The sequence below is a fragment of the Pinus tabuliformis genome, chromosome 2_2 (assembly GCF_031772625.1).
Source record: "Pinus tabuliformis cultivar Carrire ecotype Pingquan chromosome 2_2, CPIR1, whole genome shotgun sequence".
Classification (NCBI taxonomy): Eukaryota; Viridiplantae; Streptophyta; class Pinopsida; order Pinales; family Pinaceae; genus Pinus; species Pinus tabuliformis.
In genome coordinates this window covers 669,806,642-669,822,963 of record NC_142300.1, presented here as the reverse complement: position 1 = coordinate 669,822,963, position 16,322 = coordinate 669,806,642, and the positions used below count along the sequence as shown (strand labels likewise).

General features: G+C 35.1%; 1 protein-coding gene across 1 annotated transcript in view; it reads left to right on the top strand.

Moving 5' to 3' along the window:
* The window catches only part of LOC149194401 (uncharacterized), a 41,846-nt gene extending 25,975 nt beyond the window's left edge, over positions 1-15,871 (top strand). The window contains exon 4 of the mRNA XM_089407664.1: positions 15,810-15,871. Within this exon, the coding sequence (XP_089263790.1) occupies positions 15,810-15,871 (62 nt within the window). The remainder of the gene's footprint in view (positions 1-15,809) is intronic.
* The last annotated feature ends 451 nt before the right edge of the window (positions 15,872-16,322 follow it).

Sequence of the window (16,322 nt, the reverse complement as noted above, 5' to 3'; positions counted from 1 at the left end):
AACCCACATCAAAATGGGGTCACTGAGAGAAAGTATTGTAGCATTGTGGGAGAAGAGATGGTGTTGTCGCATGATGAAGGCCTACCTATGCATTTGTGGAACAAGGCATGAAACACAATAGTCTATTTGCAGAGCCAGAGTCCTCATCGGATTCTGGGCATGATTACACTAGAGGAGGATTTCTCGAGGAGAAAGCCAGATGTGACGCACTTTAGGATTTTTAGAGCCTCTATTTACTTCCATGTCTCCAAAGAATCAAGAAATAAGCTAGAGTTGACAACAAAATTGGGGATATTTATGGGTTACACAAAAACCCCCCACAACTACCATGTGTACTTTACATCCCTTAGAATGGTAGTTGTGCAAAGGGATGTAAAATTTGATGAAGATAAAACCATGTAGTGATTTCTTGAGAGGGAGCTTCAAATCCCACCTAAATAAGAACTTTTAGCTCAAAAGGAGGAACCTCAAGAAGTTATGGAGTAGCCATAAGTTGAGGAGCATAGAGTGGAAACAACACCTCAAGAAGAACCATCCAGAGAAGGAAGAAAAAGGACCAGGGAAGCTGAGAGACTTGTGTAGGATGCGAGAGAGAATGTGGGCGATCCTTCAAATCAGTGTAGGAAGAGAAGGTCACCAAATCACTACACTGGCTACTTGCCTCTAATGACTAAGCTTGTAGAGACTAAGCCATCCCCTTTCGAGGAAGAAGTAGAGAAACCTGCATGGGTTGATGCAATAGTGGAGGAATATGAATACATTGTAAAGAAAAATGTTTGGGAAGTGGTCCAAATAACATCAGACAAATCAGTTGTGGGTTCGAGATGGATCTTCAAGGTAAATCATGCAGTAGATGGAAGCATAGAAAATTACAAGGCTAGATTTGTGGCCAAGGGGTACTCTCAAGTTGAGGGGGATTGAATATGAGGAGAAATTTTCTCCTGTATTAAGGTACTCATTGTTGAGAATAACAACAAGAAATGCTAAAAATAACATTCAGAATATTCCAATTTTAATTTGTCCTTGAATTAAAATTCGAATTTAGTCTCACCAGCTGCTTGAAAAATAATTAATTAATTCATCTTGATTAATTAGTTGCAGAAATTCAAGCTAGAAGTCTTTGTGAAGTCATGCAACGATTATCCCTTAAATTAAGGAGATTATCCCTTAATTAAGGAGATAAGGATGAGTTGTAATTAGTTAGCTTAGTTAACTAAGTTATGTCCAGTTAAATTAGTTCCAAACACTTTGAGGAACTAATTGTGAGTTTGGTCAGTTAATGCATGCATGCATCAAACTAGTGTACTCCAGATAACTGAAGATTCTCTCATAAATAACTCATGCTTGTCTATTCATACAAAGACCCAGTTGATATTAAAGAGAGGGACAATGTACTATTAGTTGGAGGAATTTTCCTATGAGGGAAACTCATCCATGCAGAAGGAATAAGGTTCCTTGAGGATTGCACAGTTTTACAGGGTGTGAGATTAGTGTGAGAGATCAATGTTACACTTGGTAACAGGAGGATCACCTAGGAGGAAATGTGCAAGGAAATAGGAGGCTTGGAGGGAAGAGGAAGAAGGTTTGTGAGAAGCCTTGTTTGCCTGTGAGCATCCAGGAGGATTGTACTAAGAGCTGGTTAGCTGTGAGAGCTAAGGCTTTGTGTAATTCTGAGATATTTCCACCTTGTATGATAATACAGATAGTGGGGTTTTTAGCTGAGGCTTTCCCCTGAGTATTCTCCTGTCTTTCATGTGTATTGATTCTTATTCTCTGTTATATGTGTTCTGCTAGATCTTGCTCAAATCTATTAAGCTTCCACAAGTTTGATTGTAGAAGTAGATTAAGTATTTTTCTTTAGTTATATTGCATAATCAGGTTAATCTATAGTCAGAATTTCTACATGGTATCAGAGAAAAGGTGATCGAAGCTGTGAACAAGTATACTGAGAAGGGAAATTTTAAGGTTGAAGTTCTTAGTTACAGGTGAAAAAATTGAACTCTTATCGTACTTCAAAGTTCACCAATGGCGTTCAATGGCTTGAGACTCGAGTATGCTCTGGATGGCAACTTGAATTACATAGCATGGAAAGATCGCATGGAAGCAGTATTACAAGACAATGGTTTGAAGGATTTCATTGATCAAGAAATCCCAAATCCAGGTTCAACTAATGCACAAGAGTTGGTTGAATGGAAGAAGTGTGTGGTGAGGGCAAGACGAATCATCCTTGAGGGAGTTCAAGACCATATTGTCTCGAGTCTCCATGGGAAGGATACTCCATATTCAATGTGGAAGACATTGAAGGACCTCTACCAGAACAGTAGCTGCCAAATGAAATTGGTGCTCAAGGACAAGCTTCGAAGAATCAAGATGGAGAACAGTGATACTATTTCCACATATCTGAACAAGCTCATCACCTGTAGAGATGAGCTTGGAAGTGTGGGAATAACTACTGCTGATGATGATATGGTGAGACTCGCTCTCCTTGGCCTTCCAAAGAGCTGGCATAGCTACCAGGACTCTGTGAATGGAAGGGGGAAACTTCTGGATTGGGAATGGCTATGGTCAGATCTCAAGCAGGAGGATATCAGGAGGAGCACACAAGATGGTTCTTCATCCAAGGATGATGAAGTAAATCTGGCCTTAGTAAGTAAGGCAATGAAAGGGAAGGGGAATGCATCCCATTCTGAATCGAATTCTTCTCATGGATGGAAGAAGGTTGACAAGTCTAAAGTGAGATGCTTTAACTGTCATGAGATGGGTCATTATGCTACTAATTGCCCATTGAAGTAGTCCAAGAAAGGATCCTTGGAAGGATCGGAAGGTGAGGCGTTAGCCTTTCAGTTCGAAATGGACTTCATCATCATCGCATGCATGGTGTCATCGATGATGGGTTGTGGTTGGTTTCTTGACAGTGCAGCCTCATTCAACATGATCGACGATAAAATTTTATTCAGTGCCTTGGACGAGAAAGACCTCAAGATGTGCATAGAGATGGGTGACGATGAAAGGTACAGTGTTTCAGGAGTGGGAACGATTGCTTTTCAGAGGGAGCATGGAGCTCTTATCACCTTGACTGATGTGAAGTATGTGCCTAGACTGAAGAAGAATTTGGTATCGATTGCGATGTTGGAGGACAAAGGCTACGATGTTGTCTTTAGTAAGGGAAAGGTTTTCCTTAGACACATCACCATGAGATAGGTGAAATAGATAGGTTTGCGAGTTAAGAACCTGTATGCTCTTGAGGTTCAAGATGCATGCAAAGCCTTGAGGAGCAAGGAAAATGTTAGAGACTTGGTGCTTGAGAGGGAGAGTAAATTACCTTTGAACATGCAGCCCCAGAAGAAGTCTCAGACAATTGTGGAGGAGCCACAATTGGAGAAGTGGGAAGAGGGATCACATGCAGCCATACCTCCAGGTATGAGGTTGGGAGATGTGAAGTGATAGTCACAAGAAGGCTGTAATTGGACAGGGTCCATTGAGAGGTTTTATCTCATGGATTGTACCTTGCTACGGGAGCCCAAAGTACATAGTAGCGGGAGGAATCAGTGGGATTGATGCAGTCAGAGATTTTCAGTTGACAAAGGAAATAGTAGTCAGAGACTTTGATGACAGAGGCATCATACTGATTCAGGTTGGATGTTTTTTTGTTTTTGGAGTTGTTGGAGCAACAACACTAGAGAGAAGTGTTGCATGTAGAACATTCCAAAGGTTCAGGATCGGGATCGATTTGATTTCCTTTCTTGTTGAGAGGGAGTGTTGAGAATAGCAACAAGAAATGCTACAAATAACATTCAAAATATTCCAATTTTTTTTTCTTTCATGAATTAAAATTCGAATTTAGTCTCACTAGTTGCTTGAAAAATAATTAATTAATTCATATTGGATTAATTAGTTGGAGAAATTCAAGCTAGAAGTCTTTGTGAAGTCATGCAACAATTATCCCTTCAATTAGGTAGATTATCCCTTAATTAAGGAGATAAGGATGAGTTGTAATTAGTTAGCTTAGTTAACTGAGTTATGTCCAGATAAATTAGTTCCAAATAGTTTGAGGAACTAATTATGAGTTCAGTCAGTTAATGCATGCATGCATCAAACTAGTGTACTCTAGATAACTGAAGATTATATCATAAATAACTCATGCATGTCTATTCAAACAAAGACCCAGTTGATATTAAAGACAAGAAAAATGTATTATCATTTGGAGGAATTTTCCTATAAAGGAAACTCATCCATGTAGAAGGAATAAGGTTCCTTGAGGATTGCACAGTTTTACAGGGTGTGAGATTAGTGTGAGAGATCAGCGTTACACTTGGTAACAGGAGGATCACCCAGGAGAAATTGCGCGAGGAAATAGGAGGCTTGGAGGGCAGAGGAAGAAGGTTTGTGAGAAGCCTTGTTTGCCTGTGAGCATCCAGGAGGATTGTACTGAGACCCGGTTCACTGTGAGAGCTAAGGCTTTGTGTAATTCTGAGATATTTCCACCTTGTATGATAATACAGATAGTGGGGTTTTTAGCTAAGGCTTTCCCCTAAGTATTCTTCTATGTTTCATGTGTATTGATTCTTCTTCTCTGTTATATGTGTTCTGCTTGATCTTGCTCAAATCTATTAAGCTTCCAAAAGTTTGATTGTAGAAGTAGATTAAGTATTTTGCTTTAGTTATATTGCATAATCAGGTTAATCTACAGTTAGAATTTCTACACTCATCCACTAGATCAATTCTTGCTCTAGATGAACAGATGGGTTGGACGATCCACCAGATGGATTTAAAAACAACATTCCTCAATGGAGTTTTTGAGGAGTAGGTGTATATCGAGAAACTAGAAGGCTTTGAGACTTATGATCGAGAGTCTCATGTGTGCATACTCAATAAAGAATTGTATGGTATGAAACAAGTACCCCATGCTTGGTACACTAAGATCGATAACTATCTCACCGGTTTGCGCTTCACAAAAAGTGAAGGGGATGCAAACCTCTATTAGATAATGGTGGAAGGAAAATTTTTTATTATTGTCTTACATGTTGATGATTTGATTTTAGTTGGTGATGGAAAACTGATCATATCTTGCAAGGAGGACCTTGAAAGATAGTTTGAAATGTAGGACATGGTTCTTATGCACTACTTCCTCGGATTGGAAGTATGGCAAGGAAATGGGGAACTGTTTGTCTCTCAGGGAAAGTATGCCAATGAGATACTTTGAAGGTTCAACATGGACAGTTGAAAACCCATGGAGAAACCTCTAGCAATCTACTATAGGAAAGAGGATGCCACTGCAGGTGAGGAAGTGGATGCTACTATTTATCGATAGTTGGCGGCTTCACTAATGCATCTTTTGAACACATGACCGAATATGTGCTATGTAGTCAACCAACTGAGCCAAGCTATGGTTAGGCCAACCAAATTATTTTGGAGGGCATCTAAGAATTTTCTACGGTACCTCAGAGGCACTACCCAGTTTTGAATATGGAACATACGAATAAAGGGAGTGAATCTATGTGGATTCACATATGTATATTGGGTAGGGAGTCCATCAGATCAAAAGAGTACATCGGGTGGGATTTGCAGTGTTGGGTTTGCAACCGTTTCTTGGTAAAGCAGGAATCAAATATCTATGGAACTCATCTTGGTAGAAGCAGAATACGTGGCTTCTAGTTAAGTAACATGTGAGGTAATCTGAATGAGAAAGATACTTGTTGGATTGTTTGGTCATATGATGGATCCAACTGTGATCTACTATGAAAATCAAAGTTACATCAAGATCTTTGAGAATACTTTTTTTGATGATTGATCCAACCATATAGATATCTAGTATCACCATTGTACAGAGGCGGATAATGTTGTTGGAGTACATTCTGATAGAGGAACAAGATGCTAGCATTTTGACAAAGGCCTTCTCAAGAGGGAATTTCGAGTTCCATAGGTGTTGGATAGGGGTGGTTGATAATCACTTTATTGCTGAGAGGGAGTGTTGAAAAATTCAATAATAAAGTCTTAATTTGATTTGCCTTGATTAAAGTGAGAAAATTCGAATTTCCACATCAATAGACAACTTGGATGATGTTAAATTGTGTGAGATGGATTGTGTCACCCAAATTACTTAGTAAATTCCAGTTGGAGGAGTTATATTTTAGTTCAACATGTGTGATTTCTAATTTGTAGCAATCAACGTCACTTATCTCATGTTGTTTTCTATTAAACTAGTTCCAACCTTTGGAGGAACTAGTGGAAGGTTAGTCAAACTCAGTGATCATCCACTTAACTGATTAATCACCCTAAAATATTTAGTGCATGAAGATAATTACAGTTACCCAATTGAGGTGGAGATTCCAAGGAAGTGTAACATGAGTTGTAGACTAGTCTTCAGTGTACATGTGTTGCATGAAGTCATATGATCAACCTAAGGAATTGCACAATTAAATTTGAGAAATTTCCTAAATAATAGGGGCTAAATCCTCAAGGATTAGTGCAAGGGAATAGGAGCTCAAGACGAGGGAAAATTTGACTAAGTCTAGGTAATAGGCCTTCATTGAACAAAGATAGGTTATGCACTTGTAGGGTGTGCTCAGTTGAGCAAAACAATTATAATACATCTCTATTCATAAGATTAGTGCAAGAAAACATTGGGGTTTTTAGCAGATTTCTTTCCCTAGATAAAAATACTTGTTGCATATGTGTTATTTCATCTTGCATGTCTGATATTTTGTTCTAAATTATGAATTAATTTCCACAAAGTAGTAGAGTAGGCTTTTGTCTTGTGGTTTTGACTAAAACTTCATGAGCAGTTGCAAATCTACGACCTAATTTCTACATGCTTATATGGAGTGGAGGAAAATACACATTGTAAGTATCAATTGTATACTAGTTGAGTGTACATTCTTGGAGTTTAAGTAGTTGAACCATTCCTTGGGAACTTTGCAAAAAAATAAGAGAAAATTCCTATCTTTTAGGAGCTAATTTTCTCTATGATTACACAAGGAAATAGGAGCAATTTGGGGCCTTGAATTAGCTACATGTTTGCCAAGGTAGGATAGTTAGTAGGAGAACAAATTTACACTGCAGGTTGTGCTTCAAGATCGATGCAAGACATTGTAATAGTAATAGTTTCTCATTCTCATATGATTAATGAAAATCAGTGGAGGGGTTTGTCCTAGTTGAGTTCCCCTGTAAATCATTGTGTTCTTATGGTGTTTTAATGGTTGCGTGTCATTTCATGAGTTTCTAAATTGTGATTTCCATTCTGCAGAATAGTAGAGGAAATTTGTAATCTCTTGATTTTAGTTCGATTTCATCCGTAGTAGCAAATTTCTATTAATTTCTAAAAAAATAATTTTTATTCTAAATCAATAATGCATATTGGTGAATTGTGTGGACCCTCACTCCCTCAATTATAGATCAATCTACTAAATTCTAGCAAGATTATAATTCATCTAAAACATGTTCATTCTTGTGTAATTATGATCATACTTAATCATAATCCATCTATGTGATATCCCTTGTTATTTGAAAGAGAACAATCTAAACAATATAGATATAAATATATTTGTAGAAAGAAAATAAAATAGAATTAGCGTATGGAAACAATAATTGTGAGTAAACCTTTCTTGATATTCATATTAGGGATCAATGCTCAGTTACCTCCTCAGTGGGACAACCTTCAACTAATTAGAGCTTCAAATACAATTATCATTCAGTTGACACCTAATTACATAGCTTCTACTATCATATATAGCTTCTAACTGACAAAAACCCTAACCACCTAGTGGGATTCCATTAATGAGGCTAGGACAATTGATCATAATCCAAGCCATAGAGATCGTAATCCATCTATATCATGTTCATTAACAGATGAAACAGAACAATAAAAATAATATAGATATAATTATAATTATGAAAAGCAAATAATACAAAATTAGAGTATGAAAACAACACTAATGAGTAAACCTTTCTTCATATTTAGAATATAGATCAATATTCCCTTATCTGTTTAGTGGGACAACCTACATGTAAGTAGAGTTAGAAATACAATTATTATTCACTTGACACCTAATTACATATCTTTTACTACTATATATAGTTTCTAACTAACCAAAACCCCAACCACCAAGTGGGTGTCCATTAATGAGGCCATAACCACCAATTAATGGATCTTCATTAATATGGACAACTCACATGTATTGATTTCATACTCTACTAATTTTTGGACCTTATTGATGTCTCTAATACATTAAGTAACAACATATTCTCCTAACTAATGGACTTAGGGTTAGAGCCTAACATGTCGCCCCCCTTACAAAGATGTGTTCTCCTAATGTTTCTGATGAGGAAAGTAGTGGAGAACCTTTGCTGGTTCCCATATATCATTTTCAAATTGTGTATCCTTCCTTTGAATCAAGGATTCCTCAATAGTGCCTTAGGGAAGACAATGCTCACATTTATTGAAAACAACCTCATACTACAACCAATTGGAATTTTCCCTATCTAGTATAGTAAGGTTATTTTGTACTATGATAAATGGACATAACAACTTTCTTCAAGTAGGACACTTGAAGGACTAGGTGGATCTTATGATAACTTAGAAGAGCCAAATTTTAAGTAACCCTTTGACTATTGAAAACAAAGTTACCAACTTAATGAGAATTGTAATCCCAAAACGAGAACTCTAAGCCCAGAAAAACCCCTATTTTCCCGCAAAAAACATGAAAATACACCTCGAAAATGAAAAAGTGGTGATGTTGCATAAATATATTTTGTTGGATAAAATTTCAACAATTTTTTAGAAATGGAAGTGAAAACCAAATTTTTATGTGCAAAAATATGAAAAAACACCCTGAACACGAAAAACATTGATAAGTGTTGATGCCACATCAATGTTTTTTTTTTGGTTTTAAAATCCTAAGTTTTTTTAACAATGGCTTTAAAAAATAAAATGCTTGTGCAATAAACACGAAAAAACACCCTGAAATCGAAAAGTGTTGATGTTGCATCACAATTTATTTTTATTTGTTTAATATTCACATTTTTTAGCAATGACATTAAAAATAAAATATTATGACTTTGAAAAACTTTACAATTCTAATAGCTTTTGAAAATAGTGTTACATATAAAATATCACAAGTCCAAGAAGCCTTAAAATTACAACAATTTTCAATCACGACGTTAAAGATATATATCATGACTCCGAAAAACCTTAAAATTTTAACATTTTTCAACTATGACATTAAAGATAAAGTATTACGACTCCGAAAAACCCTAAAATTATGCATACTTTCACAATTAACAATGTGATTTTTAGAGCGTTTAGAATATTGTATAATTTTGTTGAGGCATCCAAGAAAATCACATAGTATTTCAAAAACCTTAAAATTTCGACAATTTTTCGCCATGGAATTAAAACCAAATATCATGAATGCAAAAAACTTAAATTTTCATCATATTTCAATCATGAAATTTTAGACTGAACATCACGACTAAAAAAAACCTTAAAAATGAATACCTAATCAAATAGTCACTATATCAAGTGTATTTTTTTTAAATGATCAAAGTATAACTTTTTTAAAATATTAACATAAGACAACTTGACACATTGCAACAAAAACTTGAAAATTAACTATCAAATTGACACACAATGGGGATTGATTTGACCCAATGCGATGAAAACTTAAAAATCATCCACCAAATTGACACGCAAGGGTGGACTTGACGAACTGTAATGAAAACTCAAAATAAACTATCAAATTAACATATAGTGGACTTGGGTTGCTAGTCGAGCATCATTACAACACCTGCAACAAAAAAAAAGGCTAAATAAATAAATAAATAAATAGATAAATAAAAAAATGAAAAAAATAAATATTAAAAAAATAAAAAAAATTAAAAAGAACCAAAAAAAGAAAGTTAAAAAAATAAAATAAAAATGAAGGTAAAAAATAAATTAAAAGCAAAACAAATAAAATATAAATTCAAACGTAAAAAAGGTAAAATAAATTCATGCATATTCTTTTAAAATAATAAAACATAACCCATAAGAGAGGAAAAAAAAAGAAACAAATAAAAAAAATTAAAAATAAATAAATAGAATAAATGAAAAATAAAAGTTATCTTACTAATAAACAAAATATGAAATAAATTAAAAATGTCTTCCAAAGCCATCACATAAATCATTTAAATTGTCGATGTGTTTCAAATTAGCTAATGTGGTTCATTCTCAAGATGATTAAATTTAATTGTCTAGATGATGAACCTCATTAGTTGGTTAGAAACATGTTGGCAATTTAAATGATTTATGTGACAGATCCTGAAGACAAATATTTGAACAACTCTTCTCACAAAATCCTCCATTCAGATACAATAAACATATTTTAATAGAAAAATACAAAAAAAAAAATTTAAAAAAATCAAATAATTTAAAAAAAAATTATATATATATATATATATATATATATATATATATCTATATATATATATATATATTTCTTTACTAATTTGTGTGAGTCTTGAGATGATTGCGCATTTAAATTTTGGCTTGAGAAACCACGATCTAGGGGCATATAAGTTGTCAAAATCACTCGGAGATCGCACTTGGCCTGAACCACACTAACCCTTAACATGTTTTCTCATGGAGTTTCGAATTGGTAACTTTTACATCATAGGGACGAGGGTCAATTCCCTCGCCAATTCCTAGAATTGACCCCACCCTCAGCTTTCATCCTCAATGCATAGAGTTGAGGGCAAGTTCAATTCTAGGAATTGATCTCTTAACCAATGGGGCTAACGGGCCACTGAAGTGGTGGTTAGAGCGATATCCCATTGCTCTAATTACCCTGTTGGAAACCCTTTGGCCTTGACTGAGCCGAGAAAATATTTTGAAATTGATGCCCTGCTCGGTCGTGGCCAAAGGGTCATCGACAAGGTGATTGGAGTGGCTCGCCTGCCACTCTAGCAGCCCTACAAGTATCCCTTTGGTTCCGACTAGGTGGGGCATTGTTATGCCCTTGCATGGCTAGGGTCAAAGGGCCATTGATAGGGAAGATGAAGCACCCCACCTTGCTAGCGACCCTTTCACCTTGGCTTGGTAGGTGAATGTACACCCCACATAACTAGGGACCAAAGGGCTACCACTAGGGCATTTGTAGTGGTCCGATCATGACTCCAACTACCCTGCTAGTGACCCTTTGGCCCTGGTCGGGTAGGGCATTGATATGCCCTGCTTGGACGGGATAAAAGCGTTGACGACAAGGCAACTAGAGTGGTGCATTGACCATTTGGCCTTTGGTTGGGAGGGGTATCGATTCACCCCTTCCAGTTGGGGACAAAGGGTCATCGGTAGGGTGGCTAGAGCAACATGTGCACCATTCTAGATGCCTTGCTGGTGGCCCCTTGGCCCTAGTTAGGGAGCAACCTCACCTGCATTTTTATTTTTATTTTTTAAATGTTTTTTTTCTTATTTTAATTAATTTATAATCTATTTCATTTATTATTATTATAATTTTTTAGATTTTGTTATGTTTATTATTATTTTTATTTTTATTTTTTATAAATATTTGTATAATATATTTATTTATTTGTTTTTTTTTCATTTATTAGTTTTTCTAATATATTTTGAATTCCATTTGTTTTATTTATTTATTTATTTTTATTTTTTAATAAAACACACACACACATAATTATAATTTTGAAACAAAATATGAAATAAACAATATATGAAATAAATTAAAAATATGTCTTCCGAAGCCATCACATAAATCATTTAAATTGTTGATGTGTTTCGAACTAGCTAATGTTGTTCATTCTCAAGATGATTAGATCTAATCGTCTAGATGATGAACATCATTAGCTGGTTAGAAACATGTTGGCAATTTAAATGATTTATGTGACGGATCTTGAAGACAAATATTTGAACAACTCTTCTCACAAAATCCTCCATTCAGATACAATAAACATATTTTAATAGAAAAATACAAAATTAAAAAAAAAAATAAAACTAAATTAAATTAAAAAATTAAAATAATTTTAAAAAACTTTATATATATATATATATATATATATATATATATATATATATATATATATATATATATATATATATATATATATATATATATATATATATATATATGTTTGCTAATTTGTGTGAGTCTTGAGATGATTGCACATTTAACTTTTGGCTTGAGAAACCACGATCTAGGGGCATATAAGTTGTCAAAATCACTCGGAGATCGCACTTGGCCTGAACCACACTAACCCTTAACATGTTTGGATTTTTTCTCATGGAGTTTCAAACTGGTAACTTTACATCATAGAGTATCTTAATAGTACACCCATCACCATCTATTCTATGCTTCGTGGGCTAAAATATTCATATTAAAATAAAAAAGAAATATTAAAAAAACATTAAAAAAAATAATAATTGAAAATGCCAAAGCAATTTGTGAAAAAAGAGTGACGGGGTCAATTCCCTCGCCAATTCCTGGAATTGACCCCACCCTCAGATTTTGTCCTCAATGCATAGAGTTGAGGGCAAGTTCAATTCTAGGAATTGATCTCTTGACCAATGGGGCTAATGGGCCACTGAAGTGGTGGTTAGAGCGATATCCCATTGCTCTAATTACCCCGTTGGAAACCCCTTGGCCTTGACTGAGCTGAGCAAATATTTTGAAATTGATGCCCTGCTCGGTCGTGGCCAAAGGGTTGTCGACAAGGTGATTGGAGTGGCTCGCCTGCCACTCTAGCCACCCTACAAGTATCCCTTTGGTTCCGACTAGGTGGGGAAATGGTATGCCCTTGCATGGCTAGGGTCAAAGGGCCATTGATAGGGAAGTTGGAGCACCCCACCTTGCTAGCGACCCTTTCACCTTGGCTTGGTAGGTGAATGTACACCCCACATAACTAGGGGCCAAAGGGCTACCACTAGGGCATTTGGAGTGGTCGACTCATGACTCCAACCGCCCTGCTAGTGACCCTTTGGCCTGGTTGGGTAGGGCATTGATATGCCCTGCTTGGCCGGGATAAAAGCGCTGATGACAAGGCAACTAGAGTGGTGCATCGACCGTTTGGCCCTTGGTTGGGAGGGGTGTCGATTCACCCCTTCCAGTTGGGGACAAAGGGCTATCGGCCGGGTGGCTGGAGCAACATGTGCACCATTCTAGATGCCTTGCTGGTGGCCCCTTGGCCCTAGTTAGGGAGCAACCTCACCTGCATTTTTATTTTAATTTTTTAAATGTTTTTTTTTCTTATTTTAATTAATTTATAATCTATTTCATTTATTATTATTATTATTTTTTTTTAAATTTTATTATGTTTATTATTATTTTTTCTAAATATTTGTATAATATATTTATGTATTTGTTTTTTTTTCATTTATAATTTTTTCTAATATATTTTGAATTCCATTTTTTTCTTTTATTTTTTTATTTTTTAATAAAACACACACACACACACACACACACACACACATAATTATAATTTTAAAACAAAATATGAAATAAATTAAAAATATGTCTTCCGAAGCCATCACATAAATCATTTAAATTGTCGACGTGTTTCGAACTAGCTAATGTTGTTCATTCTCAAGATGATTAGATCTAATCGTCTAGATGATGAATCTCATTAGCTGGTTAGAAACATGTTGGAAGTTTAAATCATTTATGTGATGGATCCTAAAGACAAATATTTGAACAACTCTTCTCACAAAATCCTCCATTCAGATACAATAAACATATTTTAATAGAGAAATACAAAATTAAAAATAAAAAATCAAGTAATTTAAAAAAAACATAATATATATATATATATATATATATATATATATATATATATATATATATATATATATATATATATATATATATATATATATATATTTGTTTGCTAATTTGTGTGAGTCTTGAGATGATTGCACATTTAACTTTCGGCTTGAGAAATCACGATCTAGGGGCATATAAGTTGTCAAAATCGCTTGGAGATCGCACTTGGCCTGAACCACACTAACCCTTAACATGTTTGGAATTTTTCTCATGGAGTTTCGAACTGGTAACTTTTACATCATCGAGTATCTTAATAGTACACCCATCACCATCTATTCTATGCTTCGTGGGCTAAAATATTTATATTAAAAAAAAAGAAATATTAAAAAAACATAAAAATAATAATAATTGAAAATTCCAAAGCAATTTGTGAAAAGAAAGGGACGGGGGTCAATTCCCTCGCCAATTCCTGGAATTGACCCCACCCTCAGCTTTCGTCCTCAATGCATAGAGTTGAGGGCAAGTTCAATTCTAGGAATTGATCTCTTGACCAATGGGGTTAACGGGCCATTGAAGTGGTGGTTAGAGCGATATCCCATTGCTCTAATTACCCTGTTGGAAACCCTTTGGCCTTGGCTAAGCCGAGCAAATATTTTGAAATTGATGCCCTGCTTGGTCGTGGCCAAAGGGTTATCGACAAGGTGATTGGAGTGGCTCGCCTGCCACTCTAGCCACCCTACAAGTATTCATTTGGTTCCGAGTAGGTGGGGAATTGGTATGCCCTTGCATGGCTAGGGTCAAAGGGCCATTGATAGGGAAGTTGGATCACCCCAGCTTGCTAGCGATCCTTTCACCTTGTCTTGGTAGGTAAATGTACACCCCACATAACTAGGGGCCAAAGGGCTACCACTAGGGCATTTGGAGTGGTCCACTCATGACTCCAACCGCCCTACTAGTGGCCCTTTGGCCTTGGTCGGGTAGGGCATTGATATGCCTTGCTTGGCCTGGATAAAAGCGCTGATGACAAGGCAACTAGAGTGGTGCATCGAACGTTTGGCCCTTGGTTGGGAGGGGTATCAATTCACCCCTTCCAGTTAGTGACAAAAGGCTGACGGTAGGGTGGCTGGAGCAACATGTGCACCATTCTAGATGCCTTGCTGGTGGCCCCTTGGCCCTAGTTAGGGAGCAACCTCGCCTGCTTTTTTTTTTTAATTAATTTATAATCTATTTCATTTATTATTATTATTATCTTTTAAATTTTGTTATGTTTATTATTATTATTATTATTTTTATTTTTTCTAAATATTTGTATAATATATTTATTTATTTGTTTTTTTTCTTTAATTATTTTTTCTAATATATTTTGAATTCCATTTGTTTTTTTATTATTTATTATTTTTTAATAAAACACACACACACACATAATTATAATTTTTAAACACACACACACACACACACATATATATATGGTAAGATATATATATATATATATATATATATATATATATATATATATATATATATATATATATATATATATATATATATATATATATATATATATATATATATATATACATACATATAAGTTTATAATTATAATTATTTGTTTTTTTTGCTAAACTATTACTTTGTTTTTCTTTCATTTTTTTCTTCCATTTTTTTTGTTTTAGATATTTTTACAATTTTTAAGTTTTTGTTTTTTTTTTTTTTTTTTTTTTTAAGTCGTTTATCTTTTTTTTAGTTTGTTCTTGTTACTTAAATTTTTATGCGAATAATTATTTTTGGGAGAAAAAATTCAAATATTATCATTTTTGGACATAAAATCCATAAAATTTACTATTTTTTTCAACTTCTTCTTCTTCTTCTTCCTTTTTTTTTCCTGTTAAAAAATTTCCACAAAATTCTTTTATTTGAAATGACAGTTTTAGCAAATAGGTTTCAAAATGTGTATTTTTTTAAATTATATATATATATATATATATATATATATATATATATTTTTTTTTTTTTTTTTCTAAGTAAGGTTAATCTATTAATATGATACAAAAATGGGGATTACAGTGAGGCTTGGCCACAGAGGAACCAAGCCTCAATCAGCACACATCCATAATAATTGTCTTTGACTGCCCCAATAGAGGGGAAACCAGTCCAAAAATATGTCCAAAAATAACCCACACAGGGGTAGCGAATTTAAACAGAGCATTACTGAGACAAGGTAACCAGACCAAAAGTTTATCCTGAAGACACATAAGAATAAACATAAACTAAACCAAGAACATGAAAAAACTTCCACCTGGCTGGCACGACACATGGCACTCAGTCTTCCGGAGCTGGCTCCTCCACAATTGGACATGCCCAATCATCCAGGTTGTCCGACTTGCCACGTCCTAGCGCCTGATGGCCTTCCTCCATGCTGCAAGCCTCAACACGCGGGCCTGACGTGTCACCCTGACGGCTATCAGAAGCCTGCGTGTAACTGTGTATGCCCGTCTCAACATGCTGACTGCCAGCAATAGCTTTGCCATGCCTTCTGGTTCGACCTTCATCAGCTTCCGGTTCACCATTGTTGCCCTG